General features: G+C 37.9%; 1 protein-coding gene across 1 annotated transcript in view; it reads left to right on the top strand.

Annotated features, from left to right (window-relative positions):
- ANKFN1 (ankyrin repeat and fibronectin type III domain containing 1) overlaps positions 1 to 20,297 on the top strand; it is a 70,939-nt gene that overhangs the window by 38,874 nt on the left and 11,768 nt on the right. The window contains exons 8-15 of the mRNA XM_030016252.1: positions 2,237 to 2,336; positions 3,503 to 3,635; positions 4,255 to 4,371; positions 8,130 to 8,345; positions 10,474 to 10,640; positions 12,072 to 12,222; positions 14,007 to 14,175; positions 17,640 to 17,806. Of these exons, the coding sequence (XP_029872112.1) occupies positions 2,237 to 2,336; positions 3,503 to 3,635; positions 4,255 to 4,371; positions 8,130 to 8,345; positions 10,474 to 10,640; positions 12,072 to 12,222; positions 14,007 to 14,175; positions 17,640 to 17,806 (1,220 nt within the window). The remainder of the gene's footprint in view (positions 1 to 2,236; positions 2,337 to 3,502; positions 3,636 to 4,254; positions 4,372 to 8,129; positions 8,346 to 10,473; positions 10,641 to 12,071; positions 12,223 to 14,006; positions 14,176 to 17,639; positions 17,807 to 20,297) is intronic.

Below are 20,297 nucleotides of genomic sequence, written 5' to 3' on the forward strand. Positions count from 1 at the left end.
ACAGCCTCCATCTAGTTTTACATTATTTCTTTTGCTGTTGGCTTCTGTAAAGCCGTGGACTAAACCCAAACCACTGAATAGCCCAATAACATATATTTCACTTGTAATGTGCCCTCTTATTTTAATGCTGCAGTCTCTGGGTGTTTATACAGAATTATGTTGCTTTGCCTTCAGCAATTTCCTCCTTCATTCCCTCCACCCTTAATATAGAAGAAAATAAGAATTCCATAATTAGAATGAAATTTATATTCCTAAATTGGTCTTAACCTTGGAAGAAGGAAAGAGTAGGACAGGAGTTTTCATGTAGTGTTTGGTTTACCTTACTCTGATATACTGAAAAAGTTCACAGTAAAATAAAACTTACCTGAGGAGATATGGATAGAAAAACAAATGAATTTTTTTAAAAGGAAAAGAAAACAAAGATCAGTTGCATCAAAGAAGCAGTCGTAGATTTGGATGAGTCTGTTAAAATGCATTGGAGAATATGCCATGGAGAACAAGTTTGCACTGGAAAGACAATGGATTTGATGATCTAATAATTCTCATACATCTGAATTGTATGATTTCACCCCCAGTATAACCTTGTTCTCTTTGTACTTGCTGTTCAGCAGAGTGGTAATTATTGCTAACAATGTGTCTTCTTTCTGTGGTTTTCAATGTGCAAATTATGGTGCAAATTTATTCATCATTTAAAAATATGTTGAGCACTTCCACAGATGGGGTTTTGACAAGAGCAAATTTAGATGTTCTTTAAATGTTCAAACTTAGAACTCACTAGGGAGACACAGATAGACACCTCCTTTTCTACTTTGGAGGTAAGTAAGTGGGAAATACATTACTCTGAAAACACCTAAGCAGACTGATTAGCAGCTTTCAGCAAATAGTTCTTCATGAGTCATACTGTTTCCCCACTGGAGAAGGATGTCCCTAAAAATGTTTCACACTTCAGTCTGGATGGGTATCGATGCTTCATCCAAATAAACAATCAGATCCTAGAAAACTGAGATGTAGTTTCACAAGTACATTTTTCTTCTTGTCTTTCTTCTCAGATCACAGTAAATATCTGAAGAATTAATTCTTTTTTTAAACTATATCTTTCTGCTGTTTCTCTTACAACAGCATTAAACAGGAGGGACATCGCAAAAGACAATGCAAAAAAACCCTAAACAGTTTTAATCTCTCGTTCCTTTTGAATGCTATATGTGGACAACAACAGACAATACATTACACATCATACAATCCTGCATGTTCCTGACTGCCATCTATTGGCATACCCTCTAAAATCTGCTTACAGGTATAGGTGGACACAGCTGTTTCACAGAGCTTGTGAGTTCCAGTTCCCGCTGGAAGATTTTTCTTTGGCTTACAAGGAAACTCAGGCCATGCATGAGAGAAGGAAAGACATTAAGTCAAATTCATGAAAGTGAAAAATAATAGAATGTATAAAAATGTAACCACATTTTTTTACAATATTGGGCAAATATTTGAATTTATAAAATTCTTCTATTGAGAGAGCTGGTCCAGAGATCCTTGCAGGCACATAGCAGGTCTCAGCTTTGACATGAAGTGAAGAAAAGAGTTAAACACCTCTTCCTTGGATTCCAGATTACTAGGGAGCAAACATAACTGTGAAAGCTCTGAAGCAATACAGGTGAGTGGAAATTCTTGTGAGGGAGAAAAAAAAAAACCCAAACAAAAGCACATGCATTTAATGTGATACAGAGGAAGATGAGGGTCAATCTAGGTGTTTACTTAAAGCTTTTACTTAGGTTAGACTGGTGATGCTGTGATGATAGTGATCGTCAAGGCACCAATTATTCAGTTCTTAGAAGTTTAAGCTATATATGGACAGAAACTGAGGAATTACAACACCCTAAAATGTTGGCTGATGGTTCGAATCCCTTCTTGGGTTTTTGAGACCACTTGCAAAATTCATATCCATTCTCAAAAATTAAGAGTACTGGTTCAAGCTATACTTTGCCTAGGAGCAAAACATTTTTACCAAGTCTGAGTTTGCTGCAAGTAAGGAAATTGTTTGCTGTTGCATATCACCAAGATAATGAAAATACAAACAAAAGCTTGTATTTGAGCATGTTTCTAAATATTGTCTTTTGAAAGGAATATAGTAGGCACTGACTGAAATTTAGCATTGTGGTTCAAGTGACAAAGGTTCTTTATGAGATACTAACTGAAATTTAAGTGCTGGGTTTGGTTTGCTTTTTATTTTCCATTCTAGAAAGTTCTAAATTACAGAATGCTGGTCGCAAGCAATCAGTTTCCAGAAGCCTGAAGCACCTTTTCCACTCTTCAAACAAGTTTGTGAAGACTCTGAAACGGTTTGTCATTCATTTTATCTCCCAAACATTCTGAGGTTTAGCTAGCAGTTGTTGCTCTTATGTAATGGTGAAAAGCACCTTAGAAATATATGTGAAGATTCCACTACCAATGAAACAGCAATCAATCAGAATGAACCTGATAAATTCACATACATGTAAGACTGGTGCAGCTGATAGGAAAATAATGCTCCAGTTCCTATTGAAATCAATAGAATCTTTTCACTGTAACTGTTGGAAATGGGTTCGAATTGTTACAGAGAAATATTCTGTGCAAACACAAAGTGTAGTTTCTGAGGTATTTTGGAAGTACTGCCTCTGCTGCTGCTCAGTAATGAAACTATGGTATTTATTTCATTCATAATATAAAATGCAGAGCTCGGATAACATGTTTTAATAGTCCATTGGCAACAGAAAACACATCTAGAATTCTCTAACATCTTTAGCTAGGTTTACAACCCAGTGTGACTCAAACAACCCTCAGCCTTGATAATTTGTTTTAGCAAATGGAAGTTGCTTCTTCTGGGTTATTTCTTCTTTCATTGCCATGAGTGTTCAGTTTGCTTTTTCTTCTTTGTATTTTGGTAAGAGTTTGATTCTTTCAGAGGAGCTCTCCAGAGTCTTTAAATTCCCCAAGGCAACTACTTAACCTATGTAACTAATTGCAAGGGTAAATATTGAAAGGAATGATCTCTATAAACAGTTTTGCAGATATGCTGGCCAAATTACACTCAATTACACTAACATAAATCTGTAATAACCCGCCTGATTTCAACTGAGTTACTTCAGATTTACTCTAAAGTAAAAGAGGGCAGAACTAAGCCCATTAATGATAAAAAGTTTTAGTAAAATTCCTGATTTCTAAAGGGCATAAAGCCTCCATTGTGTACTGTTTACTCTGACAAAATTCTTACTAAAACTGATGTCAGTGGCTTGCACAGATTCATAATTTCTTAGATTCCTGTAGTCTCACATCATCTAAAGTGATAAGCTTCCCAAATATTTTTCAGAATTCACTGGCTGAAGTTGCATGATCTATATAACACAGAAGTTAAGACCAGATTGTTTGATTTGTCTCCTCAGAACTTAGTATCTTTGATTCTTTGACTAAAATTTGGCATGGATGTGAATAGACATGAACATTTGACAATGTTTCCTTCTTTCTTTAGGGGACTCTACTTATCTGTTATATTTTTTTACAAAGACAATTTATTAGTAACCAACGAAGATCAAATCCCAATTGTGGAAATTGATGACTCTCATAGTAGTTCAGTTATGCAGGATTTCCTGTGGTTCACAAAGGTAACGGGAGCCTAATTTCATATATTGCTTCTACAAATTTGTTGCTGGCAATGCGTAGGCCTTAGCTCATCATTCTGAATATATGAAATGATGTCATTAAAATCTAAATGATTAAGTGCTTTACATTTCACTCATGTTAAAATGCAATTTTCACGAACCATTTATATGGATTAAATTCTGACTGGGTCACTGACAATGGCACAATTAACTCTTTTAAATGTGTGATCCTACATAAGTGATTGCTACTTGGGTACATAAAGGTTTTATGAACATTTAGAGGAAGAGCCTAAAGAAATAACTAAAAGTTTGAAAGTTGGTATTATGGTTATGCCATCATTCAAGATATCTTCACACTATTTTTTATACACCAAAGAACAGTAAATTACTTTTACACAATAGTCAAAAAAACAATTTAATTAGGTGCATGATGTTTACAGAACAACTTCTCCGTCTGATTCAATATCTGTTTCATGTTTATCTAGGCAACTCATTGCCATCTGCAGAAACTCAGAATGAGCAATATCTACTGATTTCTCCAAGTCCAAAATGCTTTTAGTTTCATTTCTGCTTTTGCAAATGCTGAGAACAAAAACTGATTGAACTGGATATATTTTTGCAGTTGTCTTGTATGTGGGATGATATCAGATGGCTAAGGCAGAATATGTCTATATCCGTGTCCTCATCAACAGCACTTCAAGCCAGGCAAAAGATGCTTTCGGCAGCAGCACAGCTACAGGTTGGTTGCATTGCATATTTCTAGCTATTAACTTAGTGACTTTCTGATCTCTAAGGGATAGTACTGCCAGCTGTCCTATGGTTCACCACTCCCTACTGGCCTGTTCTTTGGAGCAACGTTATCACGTACAATGAAATGAGCCACTGAGCCTCTCTTGCCAGCTGGAAGGAAAGAGTAAAGAGTAGGAAAAAGAAAGGAAAGAAACAATAGTGGCAGATGAAGAAACAAACACATATGAACCAGTAAATAATGACCACAGATAAGCCTGTAGGTTTGCAGATTGGGAATTTAAGTGTTATAATTCTAACATTTGCTGCTTAAAAGCCTCTTAGAAGGCCTACTAATTATTCATTATTAATATATTAATGAGGCATTTAAACTCTGGGTAAGATTTAGCACTCCCTTGTGCTACATGGGAACCTGCAGCAGTAGGTAGCTTCTGTCCCCAATAGGAAGGACAAGTAGACTGCTGAAGTTGCCAAAATAGTACTCTTGATTCACCGATGGCTCACAAACTGCTCAAGTACAGCTTCTAGGGCAGAACTACACTGTTTGACAAACAGGATGGCTATGCTGTTGTGGATCATCAGCGGGGAAATAAAAATGAATGTTTCATTAAGTTCTTAATTAAGCTGCCAAAATTTTTAAGGTGAAATGTACCTTTGTGCAGAGAACCAGTCAGAGACCTATTTAGACCCTTAAAAATAGAGACTAAGTGGCGCATAGATCTTGTGGTGACCCCTCAGCACAGTGGTAAGGACAGCAGCACTACATGCACTACTCATATCATGTTGTTAAGGCATAGCAGTGAGTCTCAGGACTGTTCTGTTCCAACCTGCGCTACACATACAACCTGAGTGGTACTGAACAGGCCACTTAATCCTTCTGTGTCTCAGTCCACTATTTGTTATGCAAACAGTAATTACACTTTCTCCAGCAGAACATTTTGCCATTTATTGTAAAGTTTCTGAAGAATGGGTTTCATGGTAACACAAAATCCCTAGCTGGAAGGCAGACACTTCCATAAAATATTTACTTTTGTGGGAAAATACATTTTCAAAATTATGTGTGTACGATTCTTACAGAAAAAGTATATCCAGGCCTCACTTTCTCCTACCTTTTGTTTGAATGAAGTCACCGAAGCTTCCCAGAAAAATCTATGGTACAGTCATGGAATTAATGAAGATCTTCATATTGCTTGGCTCATGTATTAGCCATACGGCCATCCCTCTTGTTATTGCCAGTCAATGCAATAAGCTAGGTTTTATAGCAGCTATGAGAGCCAGATACTTTTGGGGCATTATTAAGAATATCCATGTGGGGTTTGTTTTACCTTTTTTGGCAAAGCACGCTGTACAGGAGAGTAGCCTTCCTGGGCAACCACCTGTCTTGACTGATTTCCCCAAAGTATCCCGAAATATATGGAATGCCAGTCTGCTGTACCTTTATTGGAGGACCACCTGTGTTAAGCAGCAGCTGCTTGTCAGTCCTTTGAGCTGTCACTAGAGAAAGTTTTAACTATATCTGCTGAATGTTCCCTCTGGTGTGGTTAGCTCAGCTTAGGTAGCACGTATTCCTTTGGTTAGCTCAATTTCATTCCCTCTGTGCAGATTGCTTTTAACAGAGCATTGCTAGTATGCACAGACTACACTTCGAGATAACCAAGATTCCTAGTACTTTGTGATATTATTTGCTACTGGAGATGTTAAGAGCAGAGCTAGAAGCACAGAGATACAGCAAATGTGTCCATGTGGTATATTGCTCTGCTGAATTTCTGGCAAATTTATTGTCCTTAACGTTTGTTCTGTTAGCTTGGTCCCCTGATGAACACAGGGATTGTCACCGGTCTGCCAACCTCTAACAGTGTGTGGCCTAATGGGATCCACCAATGGAAGGATCTCAATAAAGTTTATACGGTTGAATACATTTTATTGAGGCAGTTAATAGACTGACTCCGCAGGAATTTAGGACAGAATGGAAAAGATCAGTGACAACACAGCTGCTAAAGGACTAGATCAGTGGATTCAGAGACAACAGGGACTGTAATTTTGCCTGTTGTTACCACTAGACAACTAAAGCAAACAAAACACAAGTGATGGGGTACCAAGCTAAGCAGACACAAAACTTTTTTAGCATATGAATTAGTCACATATTCATATTAGTAGGTACCCCCATTCACTATGCTGGGATGGCATTCAGAATATACAGTCAGTGACAGTAAAGAACTTTGTTTTCATCTAGGCACATTCATATGTTGCAGTGATTAGTATGACAACTAGATGGCTAACATCTACCTGCAATGATTTGATCCACCTGTGGACACATGGATTAATACAAAATATATACTCAAGATACCCAGTGTTAATCAGTTATGGAGGCTAACCTCAAAAGTCAGAACAGTTAAAAAAAGAAGAGGGGAGGTGTTATATAGGCATCAGAAGTATGCCCTGGAGAGCGATGCATAAAGCTAAAATAGCTAAGTTATGCCACATAAAGGGCAGTCACTGTGCTGACTACCTAGAGTTTATAAACAATTCAATAATACAGTTTATAAGTAAATATTGCCTGCTAAGTACAGATAAATAATTTCAGGATAATCTATCTGTTTACAGTGTCATTAAGTTAACGTACAGCTCTTCCCTAAACATACCATGGGCTACATTGTGAATTCAAGTTTTCATTTTAAACTACTCCCATCCCTATCCAGCTTACTGTAGATCTCTTGAAAAGTCACAAAGTAATGAGCATATTTTAAATGTTAGGCATTTTTCTTTAAGACATCTGGGAATCTCTTCAGTGGCTGGTCACTGGATTGAGTGTGTTTGCATCTATAAGCAGATGCCTTACTGTGTGAGGAAAGGGATTTTGACCAAAATATGTATTTTATGTGGAGCCTTTTAAAATTACTTTTCTTTAATCCTCCCATATCTTCCTGAAGAGCTTTGCCCTGGCAGTTTGTTAGTTTCTGCCGGTTTTGTCTAGCACATTCTTGGAATTTGATGTAAAAGGAAAAGGGTCCACATCTCTTCAAATTCTTCTGTGTTCCTTCACAAACACACTCCACAGTTTAGCTCCAGAATTATTTACATTCAACACAGATAGGAGGGCCTCTTGCTTTTGTTCCTGAAAATAATCCGAATAATTTTAAAGCAGAGAACAGAAACTGGAGATTATAGTTAATGACCATAACAGAAAACATTTGAAGTGTCCATTATGAATGATTTGGGGATAGAGGAAGCATTTTGTATCATCTCTGACATTTGGTTATGGGGAGGTTAAGATAAGCACCTATCTCTTCAATAAGTTCAGATCAGAAGGGCTTCATTGATACCAAAGGAATCACCACTAGACCAACACTGAGTGCTTTTGAAAATTGCATCCTTTATCTTTACATGACTGGGCTAAAATAGGAAGTTCTGACCAAATAAGTGAAATACTTTTCAGTGTTTCCTTTTACAAAGGCATTGGGTCGTAATAGTCTTTCTGATGTTCTCCATTAAATGTTGGACTAAACACTGCTGGACCAAATATATCAGAGGATCCACAATTCAATCCACAAACACAACCTAGGGAATAAGTTTTCCTTTTGCCACTGAATGATATGACTGTAGGGCAAGATTTTGAGAAACACTGTGTGTCTAGCTTTTATTTAAGTCAATAGGATGGATGTCAGTGAGCACAAAGTTAAGCTTCAGAAAAATACCACTCTCCTGATATGTGATAAATAACCTTCATTTTATAATTTGCTTGTTTTCTAGAATTTGCTGGGAACTCACAACTTAGGCAGAGTTTTTTATGAGCCAATCAAGGATCGACATGGCAATATGCTGATAGTTACTATAAGAGAAGTGGAGAGTCTTTATTCATTTTTTAATGGCAAATGGATGCAGGTATCCAAACTACAAAGCCAGAGGAAATCTCTTTCAACTCCAGAGGAGCCAACAGCATTAGACATCTTGCTTATAACAATCCAGGTAGTGCTTTGCTTCTCTTACTGTACATTATTTGCTTTTGTAAAGCCTGTGCCAGAGCCCTGATTTTTGGGAGAGTTTTGTAGAATTTTAGGCCTTAATCCAGTGCCCAATAAAATTAATGGCAAGGCTCCCATTGAAAGCAAAGACTTATATTACTTCCAGTGGGTCTGGGATCAGATCCTTATTATGTAAAATATCCATGAGATTCTAAAGAAATTACTTCAAAGTCCTAGCAGAGAATAGTAGTTTCTATCAGTTTCGGGAAACCATGCTATAGAATTCTGTAGCAAGGGATATAAAAACCTTTAAAATTCTCTGGGATGTTCTTAAGCACCTATACAGACACAATTGCTACACTCCATAAGATTTTTCCATCCAACCTTGAACACTAAATCTAGGTTTAAAACCTTACTGTTCTACTTAATAAACTTGTTCTGTGGGGTTCAGAGTTCCTTGGAGCCTGGTATAGTTGCTAAAGAATTCTTTACTGACCATAACCCTCTTTAATTTCTGCATAACATGCCCCTAGACTTCACAATTAGAAAAATACCACGGTAAGGACTGATCTTAGAAGTTACTTTGCACAGTCAGTTCATTTAACATCATTGAGAGCCATGGGTTTTCAGCTCTTCAAGAATCAGGGCATCTGTAAACTCATGTTAAACATAGATAGTTCACATAAAGATTAATGCATGTTTTCTGTAGGTAACAGCAATATATTTCTCACAAAATGTCAGTAGCCAATCTCTCTAAAACTCAGTTGCATAGTTACCCAAAATACTACAAGACAAATTGTTGTCTTAGTCCCTTCTTTAGCACCCTCGACTAGACGATGACTGCTGTGATTAATTTTTGAATTAGAGGTACTTTCTTGGGCAGAGACTGTGCTTTTCAAACCGGAAACTGACAGGCAATCAAAATATACATTACCAGGTTTTAGGAACGTTAAAAAATTTCCAAAAGACAATAAAACTTACCTGATCTATGTTAGATTTAATGTATTAAAATGTGTTAAAGGTGTAGAAAAATGTCAATCTGGGCAAAAGTTTTATATTAGGAAACCCAAAATACAGGCCTGATCAGATTTCCACAGAGATCCTAGTGGAAAAAATGTTCCCCTAATGGTTTACACATTCCTATCTAATGCCCACCCTTTCTTCTATTACTTGTTTAATCATCGAATGGGTATTTTGTTCATGACGTGCTTGTGAAAATGAGGGTCTAATTGCATTGGTCAGAGCCAAGCATAGCACTGGCAGATAATTTGATGGTTCCAAGAGTAAAGGCATAAGGCCAGGTGTCTTACTACTCACCCATTGCAGAAGCACACATTTCTCAGGATGGCAGCAGACATCATTTTTAGGGTAGTTTTGGGGGACTGCTATACATAGCCTTAAAAACGTCTCTGGCTTCAGCAAATATGCCATCATTATTAATTCCTTCTAAGCTCTATTTGTTGATAAAGCTATTTGTTCAGAAAACACAGCCAGTAATTAAATTTTGCAAACCACCAACCCCATGCTCATAGAGATCTTCCTGTTGACAGCAGTTGATACAGAACAGGTTTTTGAGAGATGCAGGCTGGGACTCTACAGGGATATTTTGGTGACCGTACTGCCTTATGCAGCCCCTCTCTCCCACCTTCTCCAGGTGATAACTTTTTCCCAATGCTGCTCTGCTCCATCTGTGTAGCTATGCACCAAACCAGGGAACCATTCTGGCTGAAAAATGACTGCTCCTTTCCCTGAGTTGTTTTTCAGCTGAATCAGTTCCCTGAACCAGCTCACTGCTGAAATGATCAGACAGGAGTGCAGAGGTGGGTGTTATTTAAGCTAGTTTAAATACTACAGTTGTAGAAAATTGAAACCTCAGGTTTTTAAAGCCAATTCCTGTATGACGTGGAGAGCTTAGAGGACCTGTGTATGACTTTTAAAAGTTGTCCAAGTGCATCCAAACTCCCAGAGAGTATTTATATGCTTAAGCATGTGCTTAAATGCTTTGCAAATTGGGAACACTGTTGAAACAAAAAGATGGCTGTAAAAACATTTGTTGCTTTTTGATCTCAAACTCTTCTGCTTATGTGGAAAAAAAATGAGATTTTTATGTAGGACTGTTTCTCTTGAAACAGGACATACTTTCCTATCACAAAAGAAGTCAGCAACGCCTCCCCCCCGGCTTGTATCTGGGTTACCTTAAACTCTGCAGTTCTGTGGATCAAATCAAAGTGCTTGTGCTGCAGAAGTTGCCTAATGTCCTGTGTCATGTTAAAATCCGAGACAACAGCAACGTCTCCAAGTAAGTGAATATATACATATTCACACACACATATGTAAAGAGAGAACATTTGTTTTAACTTGGAAACAACTGATCAAATTTAAATGCTAGGCAATTTTGCCATTGCAAAATTGTAGGTGCCAGCAAAGTTTGGCTCAGGTGTGTACCACCACAGAGATCAGCACTGAACTAAACAGGTGCACCTGGGTCTTTCCAGCAATCTGAAGGCCTATCCAGAACACATACATATGAGCCCACTGGTTTCTAAGGATAGTATTCTGTGGTTGCTCAAATTCTGCACAGTGGTAATGATCTTCCATATATCTGTTAGGAAGCTCATAGCCTGCAGCCTTGATTCAGCCTCCAGTGAATTCAGTGTCAGCCTTTCTATTGATTTGCACTGACCATGGGGGTGTTGGTGACTTTTCTGTGTATTCTCTTGTGTAGTACCTGGTTTCTCACTCTAATCCACAGCAAACATACAGCAATTAAAAACACATATTCAGACAAATGCTATCAGTCATTGAACTACTGTGCTCTGGGAAAGCCATTTTGCCCTTTGTTCATTGGTTCCCTTATCTATTGGGCAAGTGCACTTATTTGTACTGCTTAGTCCTTGCCTAGTGGCCAACACATTTTATTGGCTTTTTTCTGGAGCTTTTTAATCCCATATCATTTCAGCAACCAACTGATAATTTTGCATGAGGAAAAAGGAACTGGATATCTATATGGATTACAAGGATATCCAGAATGTAGTAGTTAATACTAACAAAAATTTTGGAAGGAATATAAAGCCTAGTGCTTCAAAGTTTATAACCATCTCTGACTCTTGAAGTTTAAGATCAGATCTTTATTTAGGAGCAAATTGTACCACATCTATTACTCATCTTGTAGTGGGGTTTCCTGTACATTTTTTTCTTGAATGGTTGGTGCTGGCTGCTTTTCAAGACTGAATACTGGGCAGGGTGAATTAAGGATTTCATCCAGAAAGATGATTCCCATATTTATCAGGTCTAAAATGGATATATGTCAAGCAAACCAGGAAGTTCTTTGGCTCCAGTAAGTACAAGAGAGTCTGCCACAGAAATTAAACTTCCTGCTAATTGTCACTGTTGTCATTTCCAATGCATGCTTTTTAAAATATTGTGGTAGATAGGGAATGAAGTATGTGAAAAAGAAAACTTGGAGTGGGAAGCCTTAGTGAAATATTTCAAAGGCAGTTGGACTTTCAGAGGTTTGCAAGGAATGTTCAGCCTGATGTACATGTGCTAGAAAAATTAAACTTTTCAAAGTTAGATTTTTAACCACAAACAATCAAGACTGCACAAGTTTAGAATGTTTTGCTATACAAAGATTAAACTATCAACAGATCCCAAATGCACATACACTGAATTCCTGCTTGTGCGCTGAACTTTTGTTATATTTCTAATTTTAACTTGACTCAACATACAGAGATGAGTGGGAATGGATCCAAACACTTTCTGGCTCAGAATCTGTGGAAAGTATGGATCATACTTCAGACTGCCCTACTCAATTGTTCTTGTATGAGCTCCAGATGGCAGTGAAAGCTCTCCTTAAACAGATCAATCTACCTCTGCATCAGGTATTTTCCTTTGTGGTATTTATCACCTTTTTAAAAACTGATTCTTAAGAACACAACTAAAAGCTACAAACTGTGTAACTTGCAAGTAGGGATTAAACGTTAAGGTTGCAAGAAAAGAAAAGCAGAGAAGTTTTGTATTCCGTTATTCTAAGTATGTGTGTGTGGAACATCTTCAATAAAACAGATATTTTCCTGGATATTTGAACATACAAGGATTAAGAGACACATTTTCAATTAGTTCCTATTTTTGCATCTGTTAGCATATCTGTGCAACTTCAGGCAGGTGCAAATAAGCACTTTTGCCTGAAAAAAGTAGTTGCAAGCACCTTTACCCAGCTGGCAAAGAAAAACGGGCAGGCAAGCCAGGCAATTGACTGTTCTTTTAGAGGTAATAGTGAGAGTGTATGAAAGGCCTGCTGAAGACACAGCGTTTTGCTATTCTTTTACACACAGATAAACGTAGCACTTCTAAAACACATAGTTCCAGACCTCCAGATTGCTGTCGGTGAGGAGAGGTATCTGGCTTCTGGCTTTACATTTAGGTACAAGAAATGCATATGTGAATAAATAAAGTCAGGGAGGATAATCTATGATGTGAAAGATCCATGAAAAAATAAGCTAAGGAGTTTGTTTCTTGTTTACATGAATTCCATTTTATTTTGGTCTACAAGGGTAAAGAGGGCTTAAAGTAGAAGTAAATCATCTTTATATTCACTTCAAGGTCTGTTTGTGCAGCTAGAAAGAAACGGCCTTAAAATAAATTTATCTGGTTCTACATTTCTTGATTTTGAAAAGTTTAGGCTTTGCTTTTAAAAAGGAATCCATCAGTGCTGCACCTTCTAGCCTGGGAAGAGCCAAGTAAGACTCAAGTAAATCTAAAATTAAGACAGATGGTGTGCTGCCTTGTGGTCTGTCACTCTAATTCACTAGGGCTCTGTGCAGGTCTCTATGCTAGTGTATTTTCTTGGAGGTTATAGCTTTTGTGCCTTTTTTTTTTTTTTTTTTTTTTTTGAGCTAGGGACTAAAATATTTAAATCAATGTGCAATATGTTCCTTAGGCTGCCGTTCAGCCAAGCGTTTAAGCTCATCTATTGTGCATGAGAGATAGACATAAACATGACCTTGCAGTTAAACAGTTGTAAATGTTCCGATGACGCAGGACCAAAATTCTGTGTTAATGAATTGAATTTTTAATTCAACAGATTTATTTATGTATTTTTATTATTTTTGTGGTAAACAGAATCATGGACAGTGACACTGGTACATACCCAGGGTAAAATGCAGTGCTGCACACAGCAGCTCTACAGCAGCCTCAGGCCAACTCCTGTGTGTGCCATTTTCTCTTGCTGCAGCACTTGTTAAACCTTTTCAGTGCTGTGTTGAGGGAAAGCTGCATATTTCTCTTAACCAACCCTAAATTGAATCTTAAAGGTTTTTAATTGAATCCATTTTCATGTTTTCACATAATTATGCAATCATAATCTTGAAAAGCACATGGCATGTGATCATTTTCTGCCTAATAAGAAACATAAATGTTGTTTTCAGGGGGGTTGTGCCTGTGTGTGTTGTTTTAATGTGGAACATTGCAGCTTTAAATCTTTATTTTATGTAGTGACATGAACCCACATTTAGGCCCCCCCCCCAAATATTTATGTTTTATAAAAATTCCGAGCTTGATGTTGTGCAAATTTTCTTTAATGTTTTATATCATTTGGGGTGTTGTTTATATAAGTGCCATGTTGTAATTCTCTCCTATTTCTTCCCCTGCGCGTGTCCCTCTACAGGCTAAGCACTTCCGTCTGTATACACAGGAGGTGTTGGAACTGGGTCACAATGTCTCCTTTCTTCTCCTGCTCCCCGCCTCAGACGACGTCTGCACTGCCCCAGGACAGAATAATCCTTACACCCCACACTCAGGATTTCTTAACCTCCCTCTTCAGATGTTTGAACTCGGTATAGTAGCTTGCTTCACCTAGAAATATTAACCCAGTCTCCTTATAATAAAATCACAAAGTTGTATCTGTTTTCCCCCTTGTCCCAGTGGAGAGTCAATAAATCACATGATGGCTTTGGCAACAACACTACCTATAACTGTGTACAAGTTACAGAGAGAGCAGAGCAGTTAAAGCATATACTGTAGCAATCGTTATTGAAATGCAAAGCATAGAGCAAAGCCCACAGTTATCCAGTATGTGTCTTTAAGCTTATTTGGAAGATGATGTTCTCTAAAAAACAGAACCAAAAAATCACACACGACATAGCAAGGTTGGAGTGTGAAAGGAGATGAAAAAATACGTCCCTCTAAATTGTCACAAGAATAATCATCAGTTTTGTAGAGGAGAATTTTTGCAGTTCCTGACTGCAGATAGTCCTACTCAAGGGCTGACTCCCTCACAGCTTTGTGAAAGGTCTGACTAGAGTTTCCCACGTAAGGGTCATCTTTTTCCTTCTGATTCCTAAAAAAATGCAGGAGACAGTCCTATTGCTGTGGTGCAGAAAAAGCCTGTTGTGAAAAATGCCAAAGCACTGGACTTGAATCTATTTCTTTAGGGAGCACATCCTGTGCTGTGGCAGATTGAGCCCTCTTGTTCCATGGCATTGCTGACCAGGTAAGAATTCCCCAAACCAGAGTTTTCCAGCGGTCTCACAAAAGGCATAAGATGCTTTAGCTTCAAGGTCCTCTATTTCTCATTTCTTCTTCTTTGGTCCACAGAGAAAAGAAAGGTTCCACATAAAAGCAGCTCATAAAGACTTAATAGTTCTTTTTAGAAAGAATATTGTAAGTATGGGGACTGCTGAGCCTTACACATTAGTCTCCTCTGTTTCCTTCTGGCTTGTAAAACTGGATATCTTTCTTTCCTCTGCCTTGGAGAGGAGAAAAAGATACAAGCCAAAACTGATGGGTGTCAGTACACAAGGAGCCACTACAGAATAGGTCTCTAGTGGCAACTGTGTCCTCAGTGATAGTTCTCTCAGGTGTTTATGTGACACCGTTACCAGCACCATCCTATTTCCCATATGTCATTGCTAAGTGCTATTAGAGTCACTAATGTAGGAGAACGATGATTAGATGTTAATGGAGGGTCTTACCAAGACTACATTTCTGCAGTCACAATAGATCTGCGACCTACCATCATCCAGCAACACAAATTTCATTTGGATCAGGCAGGAATATACGATTGTGTTTATGCCACATCAGCCAGAGCACACAAAGTGGTGCCTGTGACAACTTTGGGTTTTTATGCTGGTTGTGGGAGGACAGATGACAGCTGAGCTGCCATAAAATTATGAGTGGTACAGACAGACAATACATGAGCTGGTGTAGTCTGCCAAGGAAAAGTTACCCCTTCAAAAGAAGACTAACATAATTGAACTAGAAGAGTTAGTTCAGTGCTTTGGGCCATATGGCCATGGCTCTCGTGCCCTAAAGACAGATCTTCTTGACACACAACCCTGAAGTCTACAGTTAGACTCTGTGTATTGAGCATATAATTTCTCGCTATGAGAGGTGACTGCTGCATTCACTGTGCAAATTAATGCATGAAGCATATTCATCTCTGGTGAAATTAATCTCCGCACTAGAGGTTTTGCAGACTATTTAACTCTCATTATGTGGTACACAGGCTGGGGGCAGGAGTCATTCTCACTTCTGGGACATAGTTTGCATCAGGCCAACAAAGCAATAGACATTGAATAGGATGATGTGGTGCAGATAAACACGCAACAAAGTCATCTCTCAAAAGGCATTCTGGATGCAGACCTCTCTGTTTAGCAATGTTGCTGCAGTGGGAAAGCAGTTCATGGTGGAGAAAATAGTATGGAAAGCTGAGTTTTACTTTTGAGTATTTTTTTTAAGTAAGCAATCATCTGGCCAAAGGCAGATGACATTTCTATATGACTTATTATATATGTATCCCTGATGTTCTATAAAGTGACTGTGATTCACATCTCAAATATTAGAAGCTTCCATTCCCCATTAGCTGGTGGCTACCAACTATATAATTGCATAACCACAAAAGACTATGTTGAAGTAACATTTGTTAAAGTAACATTAAAGGGTCTGACTTAAAACCACAAAGGCTAGAAACTTCAGCACTGAAGCTGAAACCGCGGCTGTAATTCACTCAAGAGTCCACCACATATGGCATATATACTGTAAGACCACACACTATTCAGACTAGATCCCTGCAATATCTAGGAATCATTGAGAAACCAGAAGGTAGAATTCTTTCTTTCACTCTTTTTTTGTGGGATTTCTATGTTCAGATTAGGCCTTTATTGTTATGCTGCTGATGTTTCTGTGATTGGATTTCTTAGTTTGAGAAATTCTTCTCAATTATTCTTATCATGTTGTTTGCAAGGGATAAGTAGACATGTGACACTGTTTTTCTTTTTTTAATATTTATGACAAGAAGAATATATGCAATTTACTCTTGAAACACCCTGAAAAATATCATGCCACAATCCAGAAAAGTAGCAGTAGTAAGCCAACTGGCATTCGCTGCTATAACAAGATCACGCTGTATGCTTGCATTTATTGAAGCACCAATGAATGGGGAAGTATTTCTGAAAATTTGTTCTCCCTCAGCAAGTTTTGGTATGTCTGTACTGCAGTTTGTAGAGGGAACTGGTAAGTTTTGCCTGAGCAATTGCGGGTTCTAGAATAATGGAGCTTTAAGAGGCCAGGTAAATTAACATTTGTGAAGCTCCATGGCACTGTAGCTGTTCTGTCTCTGTTATCTAGTTACCTCTTTTAGAGGTAGCTTGGGTACCTCTGTGCTATTCCAAAGTCAAATTACACAAAGCAACAGGTCATGTCTGAACTTTCTGTGTTACCCTCCTGCATGAGAGTTCAGAGGATGATGTGTGATAACACCTAAAAGAGTTTGAATTGTTTCTCCCAAACTGTGATATCACTGAAATGCTTTTACTGCTGAGTCATTTACATTTAAGTTACTGATTTAAGCTAGCCTAGCCCAAGAGGAAGTTATCATCCTTCAAAATGATACTTTCTTTCTGAAACACTCTATTAGAAAAAATAAAAGATGAGTTCCATTTTCCAGTCATGTCAGTACTTTCTTGATAAAAGAAATGATGAGCTATAAAAGCCTCAGAAACAGCCTTTCTGATTAAAGCTATCAAGGGCAAGATAGCCTCTGGAGTTGCATACTAAGGACCTGATTATCCCTTCACTTAGATATAAATTAGAAATGACTCTTTTGAAATCATTGAAGTTACAGAGTAAATCCAGTGCAAATGAGAGGAGAATTAGAGCCTGTATTATTTATTTCTAGCTTAAAGTAACCCATCCAGGGTTAGTAATTACATTTAATAAAATTTGTGTTCTGAAAGCTAAGGATTTCATATTTCATAACCAGAATATAACAATGTTTCCTTTGCACTTGGTCTTTTCACAGTTCATTTTTGCTGTTACAAGGAAAAATTTATAAGCCTGTATTGCCGCCTTTCTGCTGTCATAGAGCTGGACTCTCTGAAAACCCAGCAATCCCTAAGGGAAGCAATTTCAGACAGTGAAGTCGCTGCAGCCAAACAAAGACACCAGCAAGTTATAGACTACATACAGGTAATAGTCTGTTTTTGACTATTCCAAGGAGATTTTAAGGTGGCTTTCTTAAAAATTGCATAGGGCTGTAATTTGAAATCTAAATGGAGAATTATTCACAGACATCATAAAAAGAGCAGTTGTATCAAAAGTGCAATTCTGTTTTTATGAAATTCAAACCCAGAACATGATTTCCTTAGTTGTTGCTTTTATACAAGGATTTTTATGGGTAAAATCAAATGACAGTTATACTAGACTGTTATAAAGAAATGTGTCAGTCTGCTTGTAAAACTCACTCCCCTCTAATGTAAGGTAAGCTAGTACCATGCTTGGGCATTCATTTGTGTAATAGTTTTTCTCTGTCTTTGTGAATTGAGGACATTTTTCACCATGATAAGTTGCCAATTAAAAAAATTTAAATGAAAATTCAAACTAGGTTGTGGAGGCAATCTTCATCAACAATATCACAGTGAAGAAAGCAGCTCTGCATTTAAGATGGAAACCTAGCCCCAAAAGCATCTGTAAGTCTGTCCAGCACCATGCAGTGATACTGCTTCAGTCCCCGAATGCAGAAGGATCACAAATGTTATCATACTTGTCTAATTTGCTTATTCTCTGTCTCTCACACTAATTTTCCTGTACCATTCCCAGATCAGGACTTTACCTACTCAACTCGGGGATCTTCGAACTACACCCCATTGTGCAGCATAGCAAGGCCTGTCCTTTTGCAAACCATTTTGGCAACTGGTTATTTATAGGTAAAACTCATGCCCTTTACAGAGTGCATCTATGGACATGGTTGATCTGTCTTTCTACAAGTGAGGTGCAGATAAGTTTACAGCTCTGTATTCTTAATATTCAAGCAACCTTCTGTTGGAATAGGGGCCAAGACAACCATTTATTCCATTGATAATACGTTTGGCCCTCCATAATTATGGACAAGATGATAGTATTTCTGTTCCTCTTTGCTCTGAATTCAGATCCCCTTGGCCTTGTCCACTTTAGAGCTTTTGGCAACCTGCAGCAGGGCAGAGAGGAATGTTCCATTACACTTTCACTGCTCAATCATCTCATTCCTTCTCATCTTCTCATTCTCACACTCAGAAAATCTAGCTTTTTCTCAGTGTGCAGGAGAATTTGGAAAAATTTTATCCTTCACATCAAAAATAAGTATATGTATATTAATATGCATGCACTGTATAGACAGTTCTGTGTTCCTCTTCTCCAAAGTGTTTGAGTCACATATATATGCTGGGAAAATATGGGAGAACATTTTAAACTTCAGTGTTTTGTGCTGAATTATTGTGACAGTGTATTAGCCTTGTCAGGTTTCCTCTCAAATGAAAACCAGCTGTATTCCACCTATTGGCAAAAATATCTCAGCCCACCACATACCGCAATCTTCAGTGGTGACCACAAAACCGCAAGAGCATTTGTGTGATCCTAGATCTAAGACAGTGTTGAAGTCACTACACAAACCAAACATTGTAAAGAGCAAGGGAGTCTATATAAATGCAGTTCTGAAAAGGAGTCAGAGGGCAACTGAAAAGTAAAAATTAAAAAAAAAAAAACAACAACCAGCAGATAAGGTACTTGGAGTCTTTACTAGAATGTTACACAGCAAGAGAAGAAATCTACAGACACTGAAACTAAAACTGAAGTTAAGCTGTAATTTATATAGCGTAATGCTTCAAATGTTCCTAAATTGTAAAAGAACCACAGTTCATTAAAATGCCTGATCCATTATCCCAGGAGACACTGCAGAATGGCATCAGGGAGAAAACCAACAGGATTTGCATTTTATTAAACTGCATGCAATATGACTTTTGTTTGGGGTTGAGGAAGAATCACAGAAAGGAAATATAAAATCTCCAAAATCAAATAGGTGAGATGTTTGCTAACTGGCATTCTCTTCATGGAGCTACACTGAAGTCTTGAAATGATGTAGGTTTACAAATTAATCTCTGAATCATTTGCTATTCTTATCAGTGTATATTCTTAGCTCAGATTAACTCAGTGGCAAGGTTTGCACTGACATCATTGGAGTTGGGATTTCACCTTTACATAAAAATGGCAATACTAGGTCAAAACAAAGATCCATCTATCCAGCTATCCTGTCTCCAACACAGCTCATCGAGAACTACCCTAGCTAATCTGGCATCTACAGTATCCTTTGGCAATAAATTTCACACTTTGGATGTGCGTTTTGTGAAGTATCTCCAGCTGAGTATGTGCTGGAGAACTCATCTTAGAATATATCAGTCTGCAGTCCTCTTTTCACTGATCCCTCTGTTACTTCCCTATTTGATAATACTCACTGCACAAAGTACGACCCACTTTTGCCTATCCATTTACTGACCCAGGTCTTTCATTCTGCGTTCTTGCAGAATGTAGCTTGTGTAACTGCAAAGCAGTTTCCCTTAACGACTGCAATATTAATGTGAAGGCTCACTTCTTCAAATGCAGAATCTTCTGTAGGAAGAGAAATACAAGGGAAGTTTTCGAAAGGATA

Source organism: Aquila chrysaetos, chromosome 5 (assembly GCF_900496995.4).
Source record: "Aquila chrysaetos chrysaetos chromosome 5, bAquChr1.4, whole genome shotgun sequence".
Lineage (NCBI taxonomy): Eukaryota > Metazoa > Chordata > Aves > Accipitriformes > Accipitridae > Aquila > Aquila chrysaetos.